This window comes from Dipteris shenzhenensis, chromosome 19, assembly GCF_047967505.1.
Source record: "Dipteris shenzhenensis isolate YYH24624 ecotype China chromosome 19, Dip_SZ_1.0, whole genome shotgun sequence".
Lineage (NCBI taxonomy): Eukaryota > Viridiplantae > Streptophyta > Polypodiopsida > Gleicheniales > Dipteridaceae > Dipteris > Dipteris shenzhenensis.
This window is the reverse complement of record NC_141614.1, coordinates 5121722-5145448: the sequence shown is the minus strand read 5'-3', so window position 1 is coordinate 5145448 and position 23727 is coordinate 5121722. Positions and strand designations below refer to the sequence as shown.

Here is a 23727-nt window from a genome sequence, read left to right as displayed (position 1 = left end):
TTCAAACTGAGCTAATCAGAAAGTGGCCACAAGGTCTGCCTGTTGAATTGCGCTGCATGATTATTCAGAGACTGTAGCTTGAATTGCACTGCCCTCTTTTCCTTGTCCATCTTCGAAGAAAGGAGTTTCACTTCTTCGCTCTTCTGTTCAAGCTGACTTCGCAGGTCTTTGTCGATATCTTTCCTTGGAGTGAGCTTCGGAGAATCATCTGAAGAAGATATTCACGTGAAAATGTCAGTCTTTTCGTTAGAAGACGGGTCATGTCTAGCCTTCAAGAGGCTTATCTCTTGAGTGCGCTGCTAGAGCTTGTGCTGCATCCAAGCGAATCTTATCGTAGCTCTGCCGCAAAGTCCTAAATGCAAAGGCTTTGATGGCATGGCCAATGGGATTCGAATTTGTTTTCGCGTGGTAGATGGGAGCAACAAACAATAGTTTTCCTTGCCATATCCTCCTCCTCCTCTCCTTTCTCTATGTAGTTTCTTGCCCAGCTCCTTCGTCGACATAATCGCTCCTCCTTCCACCTCTTGCCATGAGGTTTCTTTCCTCTCCTCTCAATTCTTCCCCATTGCTCCTCTCTCTCTCTCCTATTCGGGTGATGCTTTATCCACTTCTCTTTAGTCTTGGTTTTCTAGGGAAGATAGATTAAGTTTGTTAAAAGGAAGCGCCTTCCTCTGCTCAGAAGAGGCTGGAATGCAATCTAGGACTTTCTGATCACTTTCTACATGGAAGCATGAAGAGTGGGAAGCCATCTGTTCTTCAATGTCCCTGACTTTGCTGAGTAGCATTCTGACCACAACTGTCCCGAAACTAGTTTCACTGGTGAAACTAGCTTGGAGCCTTCTTTTCTCTGCCTCCGCTCCATCATTAGACACAAAAATGGCATACTACCAGAGACTCTCACTCCTATAGTGATATGGTTTCACTAGTGAAACTATATCGTGAGCCTTTTGCCCTATGCCTCCTATCCAACGTTTCGTGCCCCCTTTTGCTGCTTCATTCCTCTGGCTCCTTCCCCCCTCTTTTCTTCTGGTTTTCCCTTCATCAAACTCCCAACTTCAGATCGTGTACCCTTCCCATGACCAGTGTGACTTAACAATGTTAAATCTTACTCCTAGTTGAGGCTCTCCTAAGGTCGGTTTTGGATACACTTTCATGGTCAGTTTTGTCGATTTCATGGTGATATCTTTGGGGGAAGATTTTCCAAGCAGGATTTTGAAAATGCTTGCACATGTTTGGGGATCCAAACATGAATATCACAACAATCTCATGAAAATCTCATCGCTCAACTTGTGTAAGCCTCTTTTTTAGGCGCAGTGTTTAAGGCCTATTTAGGCCTACCGAGAGCCAGAGTGTAGTTATTATATAGTGCAAACTTCTTCAAAATATTGTGGATCACACATGTAATAGCTATCGGTTCATACCTCTAGATATGGTTTCGCCAGCGAAACTATGATCTTGCCTTCTTCACACACTGCTAGTTATAGTTGAAGGGAGCCTCACCCTTAACACGAAATGTTTATTCTTAACTTGCATTCTATTATCAGAATAATGTATTGAGGAACTCTATTTTTTTCAAACATTTAAAAGATGTTTCCATTGGCAAAACTATGAATGGCATTTTTATATAATCATTTGAAAGATGGTTTCACTCTGTCTTTTTTAATTTAATCATTTCAAAGATGGTTTCACTGTGTCATTTATTTGTTTTTCTTCTTGTGCAGGTGAGCTTATTGAAAGTTGTGCAACAAATGCCTCCAGTAAGTTTGGTTTCTTTTTCTTTTTCTAGTTGCATTTCACCTTTGCATTTTTGCAAATCTTGTAATTGAGTTCTTCAAATGTGTAGAGAAAGAAACACGATGTGTCTAGTCCTATCACAAGGAAAGGTAGCAAAAGGAAGAAGCAAGAGTCAGAGGTCAATAATGAACTGAAGGAGCTTGAGCAAGTTGACATTGAAAATGATATTGAGGATCCTAGGGAAAACACGGATAAAACTATAGATGATCCATCCAACAATGCAGGAGTTAAAGATGATGTGGAGGATATCATTCTAGAGTGTGTTGAGAGACCATCAGGTGCAGATATTTTAGAGCTTCTTATAGTAACTAAAGAAATTCCACCTCCTCGAATTCCCTTGTATCGTTGTCTCATAAACCCAGTTGTGCATCAAATTAGGAATGATTTGACCATTTTGAAAAGAGCATTTGAAACAGAGGGATACATTCCGACAAAAGGATCTTTTATTCTATTTATCAAAATGCCTGATGGGTCTTCCAAGGATGTTGGTGATGTCACAAGAGAATGTTGGGACAAGAATTGGAGCTCAGTTAATGATGAGTTTGAATCAGAGATAATTGCCACACCATGGAGCTTTCTATCAAACAAAATGTTCTTCGTGTGGGAAAGAAATCATCGTATGGCATCTTGGATGGAAAGCATAGAAGAGCTTTACACAAATATCAAGTCTAGACACATTAGAGTGCAAGCTCAAATTATTGAACCGGAAGCAAAGGATGAGCTTAAGCTTGTTGTTGCTCTAAAAAGATTTAACTTGTAAGCCTTGTTGTTTATGTTTACTGTATTGAGCAAGAGGGTTGGATTGTTGCTAAGAGATGGTAAGCGCTTGTAAATGAAACCAATTTTGATCCATTTAATCAATGTTGCAGGCTTAATGAAGATGCAATCGTTGTTACTAATCTCAAGGATTATTTGTACCACACAAGCACACTTGTATCTTGTGATGCTCAATATTTTACTCAGGATTTTAGTGACGAGGAGAAAAAAGCTATTGAGTTGGCAAGACAGAAAGAGGTTGGAAGTGGACGAAGGGTGTGGTATCCACTATTCTTAGGAGGATGGTATTTGCTGTAAGTATTAGTTCTTTAGTTTATATATTTTCTTTTTTTGTGACTTTGCTTTGTGTTCCAATAACATTATGATGAGATTATCTCTTTATGTTGAAAGGGGAAATGGAAATCCGATTTTGAGGCTCAATGCAAGAAATTGCATTCTTCCATGCCAAAGGATGAGAGAGAGTCCAAGATTCATGAGATTAAAAAGACTATGGGAGCAACATATTGGATAAAAATTACATGGGTAAGTTTTCAATTTACAAAATTTTGTATTTATAGATCACAAATTTGAATTTGTAGTCCACAAAATTCTACGTTTTATATCTCAGATATCTGAATTTATAGTTTTCAAATTCTTATTTTACAACTCATAAACCATAATATATGATTTGAAAATTATAAATCTATAGTTACAACTTGCAAATTTTTAGTTTGTACTTTGAAAACCTTAATATATGGTTTGTTGTGTGTATCAAAGTCTCTTCTAAAACTTTACTATTTGGCAGATGCTTTCAATAGTCAATTCCTCCCATGGCAAGGAGTGGTTTAATATCCTTTGGAATTTACCATTTGAGGATACATCAATGAAGATCACTTTGGAGAAGCTTTACCAAGTATCAATTGTAACCTATTCCAAGGCAAAGCAACTATCTATTCTTTCTCTTCTTGGTGCAAATGACAATCTAAAAGAGAGTTATGGGATTCCTATGACTAACCATGGTTTCATACCTTGGCTTGCAAAAGAAGTATGGATGGACCATGTGTTGACAAATGCTGGGCGATGGCTTGACCAAGTGATGAAATCATCAAGCGTTGAGGGTGCAGCGACACTTCCAGACAGTCCTTCTATTCTGGAATACTTTGATGGCATTATAGTGAGACATAGGCCTTTTTTGTTTGAGCCTATTGCTTCATTGATGACAGTTGCTGTTGTTCCATCCAAGCAAGTTGATCTTACAAATGCCAGTAGACGATTGGTTTATAGGTGTGTTTTGGCTTTCGAATTCAATGGAAAGATATCTCTGTGTTACCTTGCATTCTCTTATATTATCCTAAAAATCATTCAAGTATCTCCATTATTTGGCTGCAAATAAGAGTCTTAAGGTGGTACCATCCATTTGCAAGGCTTGGACTCTGCTTGCACTTGCTACTTACTGCATGTACACCTCTCATATTTTTAGAGAGAATAAGCATAAGGATGGTCATATATTGCTTACAGAGTGGGAGAGGAAGCACTGCCCTTGGTGGATCGAGATGAAGGTTGGAACATGTATTGAGGAAGAGAAGGAAACTTATGATCGCCATTTAAAAGGTGAGTGCAAGTCAAACTCGGGTTCATCGGGCAACATGGATGAGGCACAAAAGAAGAGGCTTGAAGAGGAGCAAAAAGAAATAGTAGAAAAGCAAAAGGCAAGTCATGTCACTCCAAATAACAAACGAGGTGGAAGACCTAAACCAACGGGCACTTCTAACACAGGTCTATTTTCTTAAAACTCTTTCTTTCATGCTTCAAAGTGATTAGAAGCTTCCTATAAATTTAATTTAGGGTCCTTTGTTATTGTAGACAATGATCCATGAAAGGAGGAGTCTTTTCTTAGCAAGAAAGTGTGTAATACGGATATGGTTTATGTTCCTTTGTCCACTTTCTCATCATTTGCAACCCGTATCTCACAAGAAAACTACAAAGTTTGGGAGTATGATTATCTATCACTTGGAAAAGAAGTTAAGCAATACAAGTACGATGGGGCTTTTCAAATCATAAGAAATTTCTACCATGAACTTGGTGGCATGAAGAAGTCACGCAATGGAAAAAATGCTGCATGGAGAGTGGATTTTTGCTTGATTGACCTTCCTACAGGATCTATAGTGAGTGGAATCAAGGGTGGAATCCCTGGATGGAACATTCTAAACGAGGAGCATATCTCATGCTCACTTGCTATTGCTTCATCTGTGATGGATGATTATGGATGGACATTGGTGATGTGTTCACCTGTATCCACTTCATTCATTGAGCATTTGGCAAGACAAATGAGACTAGAGATTTCTTGTAGGTGAGCAATATATCACAGTTGATAATGTCTCTTTATGTGAATTGCATTCAGCTATTGGTATCTTATAGTTAGTACATGTAGATGGATCGTGGAGACGGGAGATTGCATTGATGTTGTGGATAATGTTGGCTTTGGTGTCAAGGTATGTCATTTGGCTATTTACATGATTGTCATGTTCTTGTTTGTTCGTATTTTATTTTTCTCCATTAACTTTTTCAATCTATGTTTCATGTAGATTCCCGCCTTTCAAATCCTATTGTTCTCTAGGATTGGCAAGAAGGCACATCACTATCTTGATAGGGCAAATAAAGTTTCCCAATCCCTTAAGGTGTGCATGGACAATTATTTCATCACTCATTACTTGCCTTCAAGTGTACAGTGCATAAAAGAGGGAAAGGGTGGACAGTGGCACGGTGGGTTGGAGAAGAGTAGCTCCATGATGTTGATGTTCATGGAGTGGTTGTGTCCGATTGGAGGCTCTGTGCTTGAGCTTAGTGCAGGTACAACACCTGGGATGAAAGTAGCAATTCACTCAAGATGTCCATGCATGGCAGTGGACAATGACAAAGAGATTTGCACAGGATACTTGGAAGGCATTCTTAGAGACAACTTCATAGAGGTAGGGCCTTCAAGTGTGAATCAAGCAATCCTCATGATAGATGATGAGGAGATAGACTATGACTTTGATGCACCTCTTGATTAGTGAGTAATTTATTTGATCTATGTGTATAATTTAAGCATGGTTAGATACTGACTAACTGGGCTTAGTGTTCTACCTTGCTATGCAAAAGATGTGGCTACCCAAATGGCAGGAGATAGCACATTCAATTATGAGTTAGTGGAGAGGCATCATGGACATCTAGACTACATAGATGACTTGGCTGATGAGGTCTAGAGAGCATGTCTTGGCTTTTTATGGATTGATGCAAAACTAAATTTCTCATGTTTTCATATCATCTCATGTAGACCTGGTTTCTTATGGATGAATAGCCATTACCTTCTTATGCAAACCTTAACTTCTTATGGTTTCTTATGGATGAATAGCCATTACCTTCTTATGCAAACCTTAACTTCTTATGGATTGATAGATTATGGCTTCTGAATCATGTGATTTTAATGTTCTTTGACTTGATAATATGAACATGTCATAGTTGTTTTGGAAATGTATTGCAAGTTGTAATTTTTATGTTTGAATTTATAGGTTGGAAATTCTAAATTCACATACCTTAATGTAGAGATAAATTTGTAGTTTGTGAACTCTAAATTTAGAGTTTGCAGTTTGCAAATTCTGAATTCATAGCTTACATCTTTGATTGTTAAAATATATATCGGTCCCTCTATTCAGTTAGAATTTAGAAAGACTAAAAACAAATAATTGTTGGCAATCTCACAAGCTTGAGGGGAGGTATTAATAAGCATATCTACTTAAAAGTGAACAATGCCACTAGTCCTAATTTTGTTCTTGGAATAGCCCTAGGAGTATTGGCAAATGTTTAATAGGTATCGACAATTAACATGGCAAGCTTATAGAAAATACAATGAATGTGCAAATATAATACACACAATTGCATCATGAGAGCATTCAAACCAACTTGGAGGGTATATGTCTTTGGCTCTTTGTACCTTGGTACATGCATGCAAGATTAAAGTTAAAGTAGACCAATACCGCTATTTTTATGTCACTCAATTTGAACATCTAAGTAAGAAAATTATCTATAAGACCTTATCTTTGCATAAACTTGCCTCTATTTTAATCCCTAGTAAGATTTTTATTATGTGCAATAAATTAGCAACTTCCAAAGTTGCAAAAATACCTAGAGGTTTACTATAAAATCAATTAAAGAAACATGTGCTAATACGAGCGCTGTCAATTGAGGTTTTAAAAAAAAGATATTCCATAAAAAAACATTCATTCAAGTATAACTCCATTGAGTGTTGCTCGGATAATCCGCTCAAGGGTTACCACTCATAATATGTATGCACCCGTGTATGGGGGGTACATGCAAGTCTTAATGTGCATGCTAATGTGTGGCAATTGTGTGACCAAAGGTCCAAAATGTGCATTTAATGTACCTTGAGGGATATTTGTATTTTTTCAATGGAAGAGTGGTACATTCTACGTGATGAGGTGGCTAGACTGATTGGGAAGGCATCTTGCTCATGCAAAGGTGGCTAGACTGATTGGGAAGGCATCTTGTTCATGCAAAGGTGGCTATGTAGCAAGGAATGTAGAGCTTCTAGATTGTGATCAATCACGTGTAGAGAAATCTAGAATTTTTGAAGTAAAGAGCAAGCAACACACGTAACTAGGAGTCGGGTAGGTGAAAGCGAAAGGTGAAGCGCCCATCAAGTGAAGCCTACGTATGTGATGGGAGGGGGATTTTTCGACTGCATGCTTGGCACAAAGGGACTCTGGGCTTGGAAAGGATAAGCTCTGGGTGCTCCGAGGTTACAGCTACATGGTGAATTCAGATCAAATGGGAGAGAAGGGCTATTGCGGACGCTACTGGCTATCTTCACGTAGGGGAGTTTGTGAGCTTGTGTGCACTGAGAAGACCTTGGCGCTAGAGATCTCCAGAGATAGCAAATTGTTTATAGTTGGTTGAGCATGGCTACCACATAGGCAGGATGATCGTCGTTTGCACGTGAGCTATTGTAGAGAAGATCATCTAAAGGACTATTGGTGGTGCTACGATGTAGCATGGAGTAATCTTAGCGACAAAGACTCCATGAATTCTATATGCAAGAGATAGAGGGATGAAGAAATTGCAGGCTAAGGGCAATGGAACGTAACCTTCATCAATGATGGTTGTCCTAAAGGAGCTGGGCACTCTTCATGGAAGAACGTGAGATTGATGCTTGCTGTAGATGTTCATCAATCACTGATCTTCTCCTTTGTGAGGGAAGAGAAGCTATCCTAAAGGAATTGGAAGCCTTTTTAACATGGTTGTGATCTTATGCTGATTTGAGCATGGGAGATTCCTGGGTACTGATAGAGAAGGAAAGGAAGTGGCACTGTTGCAGCTTTGTGGGAGTTATGAGCTATTGTTTGTGGGCTGTGGGTTCATAGTATTCTGAGACTGACTGTTCTCTAAGTTTTGGGGGGAAGTTTAGTTCTAAGTTTATCTGTTTCGGGCTATGTTGTCTTTTGGCTCTCTTTGAGTTTGTGTGATCCATGTTCAGTCAGTTTTTGTGGGGGGTTTGTCTTGATGCCTAATACAAAGACACATGCTCTAGAACCTAGTTCATAAGCTCATCATCTACGAGCCCACATTGCAGCCGATCCCTATGAAGTCTCAGCTATCTGACATGGTGAAGTACATAATTCCTAGTTGTCTTTCCTTTTTGTTCCTTATCAACGTGTGTAGCCATTGCATATGCAGTAGAGGGGCATGAGCTAATCCCACGATTGCATTCAGTGTTGCCACCATGTACAATGTTGTATACCGGATCGCATATTCCAAAAGGAGATGAAATCATGATTAACGGGTATCAACTAGATCAACATACTATCAGCTAGGAGATGAAATCTAAGTTTGATTAATAGGTACCATAGCTAGGTCAGTGTACTATGACTTGGAGAATCATGGGTACTCACAGACAAATATTCATCCATTAGGGTCCACACTGATGTCTCCTTGAAGTCTTTCCTTTGAATCAGCTCCTCGAAATTCCTCGTTAGGTTTGGTTTTTTCCTAGTTTTTGGGCTGCTCAGTTGTGGCAATTTTTTCTTTATTTGACATGGATTATGTTTTGAAGTTTTCTTCTTAAGAGGTATAAGAATCACCCCCAAAAAAACACACACTTTTTAGATGTCACTCGAGCCCATGATACGAACTAGGAGTTACTAACAATAATCTACTCCATCTTAAAGTTCCATGTCTGTAGGTAGCCCTAGGTCCCTATTCCTCCTATAGAAATGACCACATCCTACAACATACCTTTGGGGTCAACTGGTCATTGATCTACCATGCACACTCAGAAAAGTAATATGGCTTGAACTTCAGTCTGTAAGCAATCTCTTCAGAAAAGACGTTCACTCTTGAACCACCATCCACTCTTACTCACAGTATGGTTTGTTTCTTAATATTGATGGTGATCGCAAGGACTTCTTCTCATCAACTACCAGAGTATCAATCACAGTAGGTATAGTGGTGGCTAAGGATTGCACCTCTTTTAGTTGTTCAGATGATTCTTTGATCTGCTGAGCAAAGAAATCACAATAGTACGGAGCTGATTGCATTTACTGGGTGAATGTCAAACTAAATTGCATGTTCTTAAATATTTCCCATGCACTAGATTGTTGTGAAGCACTCGGTTCTATTTTATTTGCCTTAGATTTGATGATTCCCCTCTCTTGGTCACAGACTATAAGTCTGCTTGGGCATCTCCACTGTTAGAGCTTTTCCTTTCAACTCCCTTGCAATTTTGACTGCCAACTTCTTTGAGCCTTCCCATTGATTTCTTTACTTGAAGCATATGTATCTTTAGCGGTTGCTAGTGATCATTTTGACTGAGTGACCAGTTGGGCATCGATTGTATCTGGCAACTCAACTACAACTGCTTAGCATTTCGTATCCACTTCCTTTCTTTTGAGTTAGTCCTAAGAAACTTCAAATGTTTAGCCCATATTGGACAGTCAAAATGCAGATGATCTCTATCCAAAATAGAAGGATTCAAGCTTAGATGGGTCGGCTTTCTCCTTATCATTCTTAACCCTATCCTTCTACTCGAAACATGGTGGTTTACCGCTTAGTGCCCAAGCATTAATCGCCACTTGGTTTACTAACACTTGACAATTTTTACCATTGAAACAATAATCCGATTCATCATGCTCAACCTTGGTGCAGGTGTTGCAATACTTAATTTTTCATTCCTCTTCCACATGTCCACCTCTAGATTACTTGTTACACCACTTCTTTAGCTACATGGCTTTCCTTGAATGCCCAATTCTTTTAAGGCCTTCTTTATCTCAATTTCGAGCTTGTCTTTCTTGCTGGTGTCCCCTCGTATCACTGTCTGCATCTTTCTTCTTTGCCTTGTTCTTTGAGCCTTCACTTTTCTCCAAAGCAACAACTCGCTCTAGGAATTCTTCATAACTTCTAGTTGGATTGACTATATCTAACTTGTATGAGTCTACCTGGGTGCAACCCATGAACAACCAAACTCACATAGACTTGTCATCTAGAAACATGCTCAATTGATTGATGAGAGATCACATCCTCTACACAAAGTCTTGGATGGAATCTCCTTTGTTTTTCTTCAATTCACTTAGCTTTGCCCGGTCATCTTCTTCTCGATTTCCTGATTGAACCTTTGCAGGAATGCTTTGGACATTGCATACAAATTGGGGAAATTATTAATTGGGAGATGATTAAATCATCTCTTGGAATTTTTTAGTAAGGTAGATGGAAAGAAATCCGTATACTTTTCTTATGTTGTTGCACCATTGGGAGTTGATTAAATCATCTCTAGGAAACTTTTACTAAGGTACATGGAGTCTCTCTCGTTGTGCACATCGCTCATGTTAGGCAGTTGCTTCTACCAGCCTCATTCGAGAATTAAAGATGCCTTCTCTTGCAATGCTAAGGATGACATACTAGGGAGTTAGAACAAATGTCAACATTTACACTCAAAGTTTGGGGTTAGCTATTGCACGAGAACCATATGATGATGGGAGAATACCAAGTTGTAGACACACTTAAGAGAATATGAAGTGCACTATATTATCAGAGACAAGTACATAAGCAACATCAACTTGTATTGAAACCAGTCAAATTGTTTTGATTACAACCAAGTCGCCTCGGCTTGCAAATGAGCTCTCCTTATCCTAGTAATCTTAGGTCAAAGGAAGAGAACTCAACACACTGCCCTATCGAGTGCATATTCATTTAGAAGGTGGTTTTGATTAGGTGGCTAATATGTTTGTTGAAGATTTTTGCAGCATTGAATAAGAGATTATTAGCGCTTTTATCCAAGGTAGAGAGAGTTATGCACATAGTTGTACACATCTAGGCTAGGTGTGGGCTTTTGGCATTTGTGGATTTTTCTTTCACAAGCATGATGGACTAATGTATAGTTTTTTGAGACAATAAAGTATGTTTTGCAGGGACTCCATGGGAAATGATGAAATGCAATGTGGTTGTACCAGACTTCCAGAGCAAGGGTGTCCAGTGTGTGGTCAAGTGAAATGTTTTTGGGGTAATGAAAATCAAGTCATGAAGGGTTTTTTAATTTTATTTTCTCGGGTCAATGTGCACTTGCATGTTACAGGAGTTTGATATGTTCTGGTGTCCATGTCACAGGGCTTTTCATGTGTGTGTATGGGGGTACATGCAAGTTTTAATGTGCATGCTAATGTGTGGGAATTGTGTGACCAAAGGTCCAAAATGTGCATTTAATGTGCCTTTGGGGATATTTGCATTTTTTAAATGGAAAAGTGGTAAATTCTACGTGATGAGGTGGTTGGACTGATTGGGAAGGCATCCTGCTCATGTAAAGGTGGCTACATAGCAAGGAATGTAGAGCTTCTAGATTGCGATTGATCAGGTGTAGAGAAATCTAGAATTTCTAAAGTAAAGAGGAAGCGATGCACGTAACTATGAGTCGGGTAGGTGAAAGCGAAAGGCGAAGTGCCCATCAAGTGAAGGCCTACGTATGTAACGAGAGGGGGATTTTCCGACTGCATGCTTGACACAAAGGGACTCCAGGCTTGGAAAGGATAGGCTCTGGGTGCTCCAGGGTTACAGCTACGTGGTGAATTCAGATCAAATGGGAGAGAAGGGCTATTACGAACGCTATTGGTTATCTTCATGTAAGGGAGTTTGTGAGCTTGTGTGCACTGAGAAGACCTTGGCATTGGAGATCTCTAGAGATAGTGAGCTGTTTGTAGTTGGCAGAGCATGGCTACCACACAGGCAGGACGGTCGTCGTTTGCACGTGAGCTAATGCACATAAGATCATCTAAAGGACTGTTGGTGGCACTACGATGTAGCATGGAGTAATCCTAGTGACAAAGACTCCATGAATTCAGTATGCAAGAGATAGAGGGATGAAGAAATTGCAGGCTAAGGGCAATGGATCGTGACCTTCATCGATGATGGTTGTCCTAAAGGAGCTGGGCACTCTTCGTGGAAGACATGAGATTGATGCTTGCTGCAAATGTTCGTCAATCACGGATCTTCTCCTTTGTGAAAGAAGAGAAGCTATCCCAAAGGAATTGGAAGCCTCTTTGACATGGTTGTGATCTTATGCTGATTTGATCATGGGAGATTCCTGGGTACTGATAAAGGAGAGGAAGTGGCACTGTTGCAGCTTTGTGGGAGTTACGAGCTATTGTTCTTGATGGAAGCTTAGGACTGTGGATTGTGGGTTCATAGTATTCTGAGGCTAACTGTTCTCTGAGTTTTGGGGGGAAGTTCAGTTCTAAGTTTATTTTGTTTTGGGCTGTGTAGTCTTTTGGCTCTCTGGCTGTGTGATCCATGTTCAGTCAGTTTTTGTGGGGGGTTTGTCTTGGTGCCTAATACAAAAAAGACACATGCTCTTGAACTTGGTTCATAAGCTCATCATCTACGAGCCACATTGCAGCTGATCCCTATGAAGTCTCAGCTATTTGACATGGTGAAGTACATAATTCCTAGTTGTCTTTCCTTTTTTTTCCTATCAACATGTGCAGCCATTGCATATGCAGTAGAGGGGCATGAGCTGATCCCACGACTTCATTTAGTGTTGCCACCGTGTACAATGTTGTATACCGGATCGCATATTCCAAAAGGAGATGAAATCCAAGTGTGATTAACAGGTATCAACTAGGTCAACATACTATCAACTAGGAGATGAAATCTGAGTTTGATTAATGGGTACCAGAGCTAGGTCAACGTATTATGACTTGGAGAATCAGGGGTACTCACAGACAAATATTCATCCATTAGGGTCAACACTGATGTCTCCTTGAAGTCTTTTCCTTTGAATCGGCTCCTCAAAATTCCTCGTTAAGTTTGGGCTTTTCCTAGTTTTTGGGCTGCTCAGTTGTGGTAATCTTTTCTTTATTTGACATGGATTATGCTTTGAAGTCTAGTTCTTCTTAAGAGGTATAAGAATCACCCCCAAAAAAACACACACTTTTTATATCACTCGAGCCCATGATACGAACTAGGAGTTACTAACAATAATCTACTCCCAGTTAAAGTTCCATGTCTATACGTAGCCCTAGGTCCCTATTCCTCCTATAGAAATGACCACATGCTAAACATACCTTTGGGGTCAACTGGTCATTGATCTACCATGCACACTCAGAAAAGCGTATGGCTTGAACTTCAGTCTCTAAGTAATCTCTTCAAAAATGACGTTCACTCTTGAACCACCATCCACTCTTACTCACAGTATGGTTTGTTTCTTAATATTAATGGTGATCACAAGGACTTCTTCTCATCAACTACCAGAGTATCAATCACAACAGGTATAGTGGTGGTTAAGGATTTATTTCCCATGCGCTAGATTCTTGTGAAGCACTCGGTTCTATTTTATTTGCCTTAGATTTTGATGATTCCCCTCTCTTGGGAATAGACTGCTAAGTCTTCTTGGGCATCTCCACTGCTAGAGCTTTTCCTTTCAACTCCCTTGCAATTTTGACTGCCAACTTCTTTGAGCCTTCCCATTGATGTCTTTACTTGAAGCATCTTCATCTTCAGTGGTTGCTACTGATCATTTTGACCGAGTGACCACTTGGGCATTGACTGTATCTAGCAGCTCAATTACAACTACTCGGCATTTCGTATCCACTTCCTTTCTTTCCAGTTAGTCTTGAGAAACTTCAAATGTTTAGCCCATATTGGACAGTCAAAATGCAGATGAGATATCTCTCTCCACAATAGAAGCACTTAAGCTTAGATGGGTCGGCTTTCTCCTTGTCATTCTTAACCCTGTCCTTCTACTCGAGACATGGTGGTTTACCGCTTAGTGGCCAAGCATTAATCGCCACTTGGTTTACTAACACTTGACAACTTTTACCATTGAAACAACAATCCGATTCATCATGCTCAACCTTGGTGCAGGTGTTGCAATACTTAATTTTTCATTCCTCTTCCACATGTCCACCTCTAGAACACTTGTTACACTACTTCTTGTAGATGCGTGGCTTCCCTTGAATGCCCAATTCTTTTGAGGCATTCTTTATCTCAGTTTCGAGCTTGTCTTTCTTACTGGTGTCCCCTCAGTATCACTGTCTACATCTTTCTTCTTTGCCTTGTTCTTTGAGCCTTCACTCTTCTCCAAAGCAACAACTCGCTCTAGCAATTCTTCATAAGTTCTAGTTGGATTAACTATCTATAACTTGCACGAGTCTACCTCGGTGCAACCCGTGATCAACCAGGCTCACATAGACTTGTCATCTAGAAACATGCTTAATTGATTGATGAGAGATCACATCCTCTGCACAAAATCTTGGATGGAATCTCCTTTGTTTTTCTTCAATTCACTTAGCTTTGTCCAGTCATCTTCTTCCTTGATTTCCTGCTTGAACCTTTGCAGGAATGCTTTGGACATTGCAAAATGCATACCAATTGGGGAAATATCCAATTGGGAGTTGATTAGATCATCTCTAGGAATTTTTTAGTAAGGTACATGGAAAATAATCCATATACTTTTCTTATGTTGGTGTACCATTGATGTGACAAACATGCAAAAAACTCTATGAGTGACTATAGGGGTCTTCATCATCTATGGCTTTGAAATTTTGAAGCTTCACTTTGATGTTGGAATTGGACTTAGACTTCTTTGCCCCATAACCCGAGTAGTTGGGTCTTCCCCTTGGAAGGACCAAGTCGCTAGCCTTCCACATAACATAACCGCCTTCATGTGTGTGAGGTCCCTATAGAGTCATTAGCATTTCTCATTTTGCTCATTGACAACACCTGTCATAGTAGTCAATGGAAGAAACTTGTTGCACCAATTCCAATGAAATTTTGTAAATTGATTTTGGAGGCTCTATTTGCTTAGGCTTCCTCTGAATGAAAGTGTCCCTTGCCTTTTTTGAAAGTGGAGCAGCATGACTTTCCAATTCTATTGATAACCACCTCATCTGTACTGACATACTGGTCCATAGGCACATATTTGTGGCAATGGACTTCCATCCAGTAAGGGTACTTTCTTGGAGCTGCTTGATGGGCCACTTAAGCAAACTAACAGAAATAATGTCTTGGATGGAAGACTCTGAGGCACTTGTTGTAGTTTGTTCTTTCTTCTCAATACCCACACTAATGCAATTGTTGCCCAACAAATCAAAGTTGAAAGAGTCATTTGGGAAAACATATAAGAGCACACCTTCTCCAATGGTCCCAGTCATTCTCTCATCCACAAGACAACCCTTTTCTCCCTCCAAGATTCACAAATGCAGATGTCGGTTTCCAATGAAGAGATTTGCCTCGACATAAGGTTACTCAGGCTCACTAGTGCCATTCATCCCTTACAAAGCCAAAATTTAGAAGGAGAGAATATCACTAGTGCCATTCTCCCCTTGCAAAGACAATATTTTCATTTGAGACATATTAATGGGAGTATGGTAGTAGTGTCATTCTCCCCTTTGCAAAGTTGAAGTTTTCAAAATCGCCCCCTTTGCAATGGCAGTAGTGTCATTCTCCCCTTTGCAAAGCCAAAATTTTCAAAATTCCAACTTTGCAAGGGAAGAATGGTAGTAGGAATGGCACTAATGCCATTCTCCCATTACAATACCTTGATTAAAATGTTGAGTTTGCAACGTGAGGATGGCACTAGTGCCATTCTCCTATTGCAATGTCTTGTTCAAAACTTTGGCTTTGCAATGAATGGGATGATGCCCTAATTCAAAATCTTGGCTTTGCAAAGAGAGAATGGAACTAGTGCCATTCTCTCATTGTAAAGCCAAAAATTATGACATTGAAATGGTGGAATGGATGTCATCGACAATTGGATGTCCATGAATCTTGACCTTTTTTGGCAAATAAATAAATAAGAAATTTTATTCTTCTTGCTCCTTACACTCCCAAAATGATTTGACTTTGTCTCTTTTCATAGAATTTCCATTCCCATATAATAGAGTGTCTAGGGGAAAAATAATACCATCAAATTTCATCTTCATCTCTTTCATGATCATTGCCATCATAGGGACATGATGATGTGTCTTTTTGCACTCATGCCATCAAGGGTTATACGTACACTATCTCTCCTGATTCATTGGGTATAGTCTTTTCTACCTATAGCAGTAGGTTAGTAGAAAAAGTAAATGCACCCTATAGATAATTCTCATAGGAGACCATAATACATAATTGCTATAGGTAGGAAAAGGTTTTCCATTATGATTTCTCTCATAGAGTTCTTATTCTACACTACGTGACAAGAAATTGTGACTCAAGATGATTTGAATTGGCGGGTGCATTGTGCATGCTATGCTTTATCAAACTACCAATGATATGCAACATAGAAGAAGAAATGTTATGAGTCATCAATGTTATGCTTCAAAATTATTCCCCCCCATCAAACTTTCATGACCATTATTAGTCTTAATTTTACAAGATCCAGCTCATTGTTAGATTATAGGTTTTTAGAGAAGAGAATCAGCAAAGCTTTGTTGGGAAAATTTTCAATTGAGAAAAAAAAGCTCAAATGTTTTTTTGCCTCTCCCATCACCATATTGACTGCAATAAGTGAGCATATGAATATAGAGATGCTACTCACAATGATGGATATTTTTTTGTCCATATTTAGTGAAATGCCAAAGAAGTTAGAACCAACAATGGTCTCTATTTTGACCAAATAGTGATGGAAACTTTTGTTATTTGTGTCTTTACCATCAAGCTAGGTATCATTTCTAGTGTCCCTTAGGCTACATGATATTGTTTCTGCAAAAAAACATGAGATATTGATTTTAACATGTGAGGCATAACCGAACCCCCTTTTTGACTAATATGGAAAAATCACCATCAATGTATATGGTGGGATCACAAAGATGATAGAGTTAAAAGGTTTCAAGTGAAGTATTTTAAGCTTGTACTATAGCATTGTAGTAGAAATTTTGTGAAAAGTTCAAAATATAAAAACAGAGGGAGAAACAATGAGCTTGATGTTTGTTTGTATATAGGAAGAAGTGCAAGACTACCTCCTACACACACAAAAATGGCCACCAAACTTAATGTAACATTCTAAACAAGAGTAGTTGACAAAAATCCTCGACAATACAATATGTTAATTACCTTTATTTTCACTTCAAAATAAGCTTAGCACACTTATTGATGATAGTATCCCTCATAGAATTTGGATGTGCACGTGCTATAATTTCAATATAATCTGTAATACACTTTTTTTAGAAGGAGCGTATGGTCTTTAGAAGGGGGGAAAGCCATGTTTTCAAAAGAGGAATTGACTAAAACCAATCAAACATAGTGTGAAAGAGAAGGATCTTGAGATATGAAAAGATAGTTCAAGATAGTATGATGAGGATTGTGGACTTGTTGCTTTTCATTGCAAGCACCATTCGACATGAAAATGGCAAGTGAATGAGAGAGAGAGAGAGAGAGAGAGAGAGAGAAGAAGAAGCGACAAGAGAGCAAAGGCATTGTTAGTTGATCACCTAGGTAAGCACTACGAATGAACATTTGCATAGACAAGGTGACATGGTAGAAAGAAGGGTGGCATAGAAAAGGGCACCTTTAATCAAAACCTGGACTAAACAAAATTAGACACACACATGCTCGCATGCATGCATGCACACATGCACACGCACATGCATGTCCATGGATGCATATGCATGTGTGTGGCCCAAATGCCCACTATGTGGAGTTGAACTTGACATGTTCGCGTTTATGTGAGTTGATTAGTTATGGTTTAGAATTGATGGTTTTTCTAAGGGTATAAAGATTACCAAGTAACCAAAAGGCTACCCAAGCACACCTACAAATGTAGAGATGGGTGCCCATCCCATCGTTGTTAGCTATATTGTGTGGTTCTGCTAGTTAGTTAGAGCTTATTCATGTTAGGGTTATGTTGGTGAGATGAAGGGGAAATGCATTCACATATATGATCGGGTTGTGCGCCTTTGACAATAGCCTAGAGTTAATACAATGAAGGGGAGAAAAATGTTACACGCAGGCTACTTGATGCATAAGGAAGGACCTCCTACTATTGAACTCAAGCACATATTTTAATATAGACATGGAAACATAACAAACTATGAGTTTTGTCCCTTTGTAGAATCACATTCATATTGGGAATGCGTTCTTAAAATAGGGGCCCCTAGTTGGTGAAAAATGGTATTAGAGCGCTAAAGATGGGGGAAGGGGGGGAAGGGGTAAATTGGGGGTAGGGATAATTTGCCACGTGTCCCCAATCTGGATCTCTATGCCTTCTTCAAAGCATATAAAGACCCATGAGATCTCCCTTTAGCCGTCGCTTTTCCATCCACCATGAGCATGGGGTGGCAGATCCTTCCATACCGATAGCTTCAGAGTCTCAACACCATATGCACGAGTGAGAAACAATGGAGGCTGATCGTGGTCGTGGAGAATCATCAAATGAATAGCATGATGTTCATGATCGGGGAAAGCATCAAATGTTGAGGTTTAAAAAAAGGTTTATGAGAAGGATCTGGTAGAAGCTGGGCGTGTGCAACCTTCCCGATCAAAGCGATGCCTTGCGAGCTCACTTTCAAGATATGCACCTACCTGTTACGTAAATGAGTTGGCTTGCCAGATTGTGGGATGAATTTGGTGTTTGGATCACAAAGGTCAGGAGCCCAATACATCAGCTCCCTCCCATGGCTTTTCCTTCCAAGCACAGAGAACGACAATCTACAAAAGCATATGGTAGTTTTGAGGTAGTCTACAGATTTGAGGAATTGCGAATTGGATATACAAGAATCATGATCATTCCTGCAGCAATTGTACTGGCCCGAGGGAGGCGCCAATTAGATGGAAAGTGCCTAGTGTGCAGAGAGAGGCACAAAAGAATTTGGGGATTTTGTGGGAGGCACCAAGAAGGCTTGATAGAGATAGGGAGGGAGGAAGAAGAGGCGCCAGGAGGGAGGGACTAAGGAGCAAGCAAGTGAGTCTCCAGGGGGAGGGAGGAAAGGAGCAGGGAGTGAGAGAGACCTGGGTTGGAGAGCAAGGGAGGGGAGAGGAGGGAGATGAGGTGACAAGAGGGGGAAGAACAGAAGAGCTAGAGATGCCACGAGCAAGAAGCACAGAGGGCGGGAATCACAGAGCGAGGAGTCTATACAAAAGCTAGTCTGTTGCCCCATAGAGAATTTTTCCAAAATGGAATGTCTTGCATTAGCTTAGGTTAATTTTTCTTCTTTTGCTCAACCCCTTTAACTTAGGTTAGTATGATTGATTTTTGGAGGGGAGGGGAGCTAAATAGGGAGCTCCAGTTGATCCAATGCGGTTTTTGAATGCTGAGATAATTGAAGCACAAAATTACAGACCTGGAACAAATCCTGTGATAATCTGATGCTTGAATGTGCAGTTCATGAATTTTTTAGATAAGTGTCTAGACCCATTAGTTGAGATGGGTGGGTTGCCATTTACATGTTTCCTTGTCAGAATCCTAGCTCTAATAGTGCATTGATGGGGTAAGTTGCTATGTTTTTTTGCAACCTTGTTGTAAGACAAGGTTTGAAGTTTGTTATGCATGTACTAGTGGAATGTGGATGTTATCGTGACTCAATTGAACGAGGAATGGTATAGAGATGCCATAAAGTCGTGAGTAGCATAAAGTGGCCCATGTTAGGTCACGATCGCGGCCTTGACGTAGAGATGGCCCTCTTGGGCAAGCTGCAATCAAGTAAAAAGAGAGCAGCTGTGCATGAGGGGCATGGTTTTATGTGGCCGACATTAGGAAAAAGTGTGTACTTTATTGTGCCCAAAGTTACTCGAGACTCTTTCAAGACTTGATGTGATGATATGAGAGTAAATAGCAGCATTTTCTTGATTGATGATGAAGTTTCCATAGGTTTTTATACGACTTGTTGTGGTTGTAAATTGTAGGAATGAGAAGCAAACGTGTGGTCGAGGAGGAATGGTAAAAGCGACAACGTGAAGATAGTTGGGCGTGAAGGTTGAAGGACAAGGTCGTGATAGGGAAAGTCGTGGCCCGTATGTCAGGGCGAGGATAGCAAATGACAGGGGTGGCGTTCCTTCAGTCCTGATAGCACCGGTGTTCTCATTGCTTCTTCTTCTTCCTCCATAACAAGCCGCCTTCTTTGACGGTGTAGGGAATCGGCTCCCGGCAAATGACAGGGGTGATGTTCCTTCAGTCCTGATAGCACTGATGTTCTCAGTGCTTCTTCTTCTTCCTCCATAACAAGCCGCCTTCTTTGACGGTGTAGGGAATCAGCTCCGGGAGCTGATTCTCGAGAGGAAAGGTGGCGCACGCACGACTGACCGAAGGCCGAGAGCACGAGTCAGATGCAAGGGTGTACTTAGGCCTAGGAGGTCCAAGGGAGGAAACAGCCCCCCAAAAACACCAAAGGGCCGGCCCATAAGACCAAAGTGCCGGCCCAGTCCGAGTCGCATTTCTTTTGACAAACATCTTCTTCTTCTTCTGCTTCTTCTTGGTCGTCTATTGCCCTGCTCCTTCACCCTCTCACCCCTGCCTGCCAGAGTACCAGAGATGTAAACACGTAGCGAGCAACGGCCGGCTGTTATCGTATTTCAGCTGTGATTCTTGCGACGTAGGTAGTGGGCGAATTGAGAGAAAGGTACCAGAGAGATCAAAGGGAGAGGCGCATCTGTAGGCGTTCTCGTGTACCTGCAGCGGAACTGATCGTTGTCTTTGTCCGATTCTTGAATAACACCCTTCGTTTGCTTTGTGGGTCGCGGCCTCGCAGGACACGAATTCAGAAGCCTTTTAGCTGTTCCAAAGCAGAAGCAGACTGTCTGCTGAATTTTATGGGCAATTGCTGGGGAGCTCGAGTGAAAGCCTTCCCAACTGACGGCAGCTCCAATTGTTCAGGTGCAGGAGTAGGATTTCTTCTCCTTCTGGCAGAAGTAATGATACATCCTATCTTATTTTGAGTTGAACCTGTGACGTCCTTGTTTCTGTGTACAGGTCAACCAGCAAAGGCAAAAGACGTTTCTCGGAATGGTTCTAGTAGCGGGAGTGGCTACGTTGATGGAAATCCCTTGCCGCATTCTCCGAGTAACAGCTTACGCGCCTTTTCATTCACCGATCTCAAAGCCGCCACTCGAAATTTCCGTCCTGACAGTCTACTGGGAGAGGGAGGTTTTGGCTGCGTATTTAAGGGCTGGATAGACGAACAAGGATTTATGGCGACCCGTCCGGGGACCGGGATCGTGATAGCTGTCAAGAAGCTCAATCTGGAAGGATTGCAAGGGCACAAAGAATGGCTGGTAATGACCCTCGAACGTGTATGGCTTTCGTCACGTAAATCGCCTTGGCTTTTTTTTTTGGTTTTGTTCTGAAGCACATTTCTTTGATCTCCCGTTGCCAGGCAGAGGTATATTTTCTGGGCCAGCTTCATCATCCAAACCTCGTTCGATTGATTGGGTTCTGTGCCGAGGATGACCACAGATTGCTTGTGTATGAATTTATGCCCCGTGGTAGTTTGGAAAATCACCTTTTCAGACGTAAGGTTTGCTGTCGCCCTTATTCCTCTTCGGAGATTATATGTATGCATGCGTGTAGGTGTTGGAAATTATCATGCTTCTACGCCCCTGACCTTTTGACCTATTTGTGGTTTTAATACAGGTGGTAATCGTAATCAGGCTGTTTCTTGGGCAATCAGGATCAAAGTCGCTGTGGGTGCTGCCAAGGGTCTTGCTTTCTTGCATGAGGCAGAGAGGCCTGTTATTTACCGAGACTTCAAGACATCAAACATCTTACTGGATTCTGTGCGTATTAACAATCCTACCGGATCGTTAGTTCAGGTTAAATTTCAAAGTTTGCACTCTTTGTTTGAAGCATTTTGCTATCTGGGTTTTTAGAACTACAATGCAAAGCTGTCGGATTTTGGGCTTGCAAAGGATGGGCCTACTGGAGATAACACTCACGTTTCTACCCGAGTGATGGGCACGCACGGTTATGCTGCCCCTGAATACGTAGCAACAGGTTATTTGTCTTCTTTAATTTCTTGATGCACGAGTTTAATCTTCTAAATAAGATTTCCGATTCTGCATTGACGCAGAGATTTCACAGATGTTTGGTTTGCTTGTCATAAGTGCTTAGTAACAGAAGTCCTTAGCTTGCTGTTGTATGATTCTTTGAGATTTGACAATTGGCCTGATATATGTACACAGGACATTTGACAGCAAGAAGTGATGTCTACAGTTTTGGAGTGGTCTTGCTTGAGATTCTTACAGGCCGACGAGCTGTCGACAAAAACAAACCTGGTGGGGAGCAAAATTTGGTGGAGTGGGCGAGACCTTACTTGAATGACAAACGAAAGGTGTTTCGTCTTATTGACCCTCGATTAGAGGGTCAGTACTCCATGAAAGGAGCTCACCGAGTTGCCACTTTAGCTCAGAGTTGTCTTAATCAAGAGGCAAAGTTGAGACCTCTCATGAAGGACATTGTAGAACAACTTGAACCCTTGCTGAACTCAAGGGAGATAGCCAAATACTCTCTTAACTCATCTGCTCATGAACGTACTGTGTGGCCTCAGCCAAATGCCTCTGCACAGCCTCGGCAGTATGCCGCAGTCCAGCCTCAGCAGAATGGTGTAGGGAGAGCTCACCAGAATGGGTCAATGAGACCCCAGTATACAGGCAATGGGCCTCAGGACTCTCACAAGGACTTGATTAATCCATCTCCAAAGTTTGGCTATTCTAGGCAAAGCAATGGTGGTGCTCCCCCACCTGCATGTCAATCACCAAGAGCTGCGGGAGGAGTTGCAAACGAAAGATGAAAACCCTTGGTATGTTTCTGTATTAGAAACTTGGTGGTGATCTTCAGGCATTGCAGGTTTTCCATGTGCAATACATTGCCCTCACGGAGCTCATGCAAGGTTGAAGAAGAGTACTAAAGGGCTTTTGCACGCTTTGTATGGTATTGTACTAGTATGGGTAGGGTCTTTGCTGAGCACACCCTACACAGGTCAAAACATTTGGTGATATTCTGAAATGTAGGACTGTATTTAAGGCTTCAAATTTCGAACCAGAAAATGTCTTCTTCTTAAAGGATCATGCATCGCCTGATCTAGTTGTTGTTGTTGTTGTTGTAGAGAGAGGGATATACTTATAATGAGCTTGATTTACCTCTCTCTTCCCTTCCGAGAGAGGGAGGAGTGGTGGGGGGGAGGAAACAATATACTTTCAATGAGCTTGATGTACCTCTCTTCCCTTCTGGGAGGGGTGGATGGATATATGTACTTTCAATGGGCTTGATTTGCCTCTTCTTGGTGGGCACCGGGTGGTGGTGGTGGGCGGGGGGTTGGGGGGGAGATACACTTTCAATGGGCTTGATATGCCTCTTTCTATCTTTCTGGGTGCGCATTTCTGATGTGCAGCAGCTATGTAAAGTTGTATGCTACATAAAGGTGTACGACTCCTAATCAAAGCAGTTTAGGTTTCAATTAAGTGGTTATGAGTAATAATTTGGTGGTTTAGGCTAGATAGATTAGTAGTTGTGGTCGTCTGCCTTGGTATGTTAGTAGGATAATTGACATAGATCTGTGAGTCGGAGTTTGTGTCTTTCTAGTGATGAGGATAGAAGGGTGGCATGAGTACGTGCAGGTCTAGTGAAGGTGGCCATGCGACTTTTCATGTCCAATTGGATGTGGGGTCTTTCTAGTGATGAGGATAGAAGGGTCGCATGAGTACGTGCAGGTCCAGTGAAGGTGGCCA

At 40.9% G+C, this 23727-nt stretch overlaps 2 protein-coding genes across 2 annotated transcripts; both read left to right on the top strand.

Moving 5' to 3' along the window:
* The first annotated feature begins 482 nt into the window (after positions 1-482).
* On the top strand, positions 483-12279 carry LOC147889963 (uncharacterized). The gene is made up of 4 exons (XM_087391040.1): positions 483-534; positions 1722-1757; positions 1844-2072; positions 12215-12279. The coding sequence occupies exons 2-4, from the start codon at positions 1749-1751 to the stop codon at positions 12277-12279; spliced, it is 303 nt and encodes a 100-aa protein (XP_087247166.1). The 5' UTR covers positions 483-534; positions 1722-1748.
* A 7787-nt stretch (positions 12280-20066) lies between these two features.
* On the top strand, positions 20067-23278 carry LOC147889962 (receptor-like cytoplasmic kinase 176). The gene is made up of 7 exons (XM_087390419.1): positions 20067-20624; positions 20754-20878; positions 20975-21276; positions 21378-21513; positions 21635-21777; positions 21871-21994; positions 22183-23278. The coding sequence occupies exons 2-7, from the start codon at positions 20815-20817 to the stop codon at positions 22788-22790; spliced, it is 1377 nt and encodes a 458-aa protein (XP_087246545.1). The 5' UTR covers positions 20067-20624; positions 20754-20814; the 3' UTR covers positions 22791-23278.
* Positions 23279-23727: the final 449 nt, after the last annotated feature.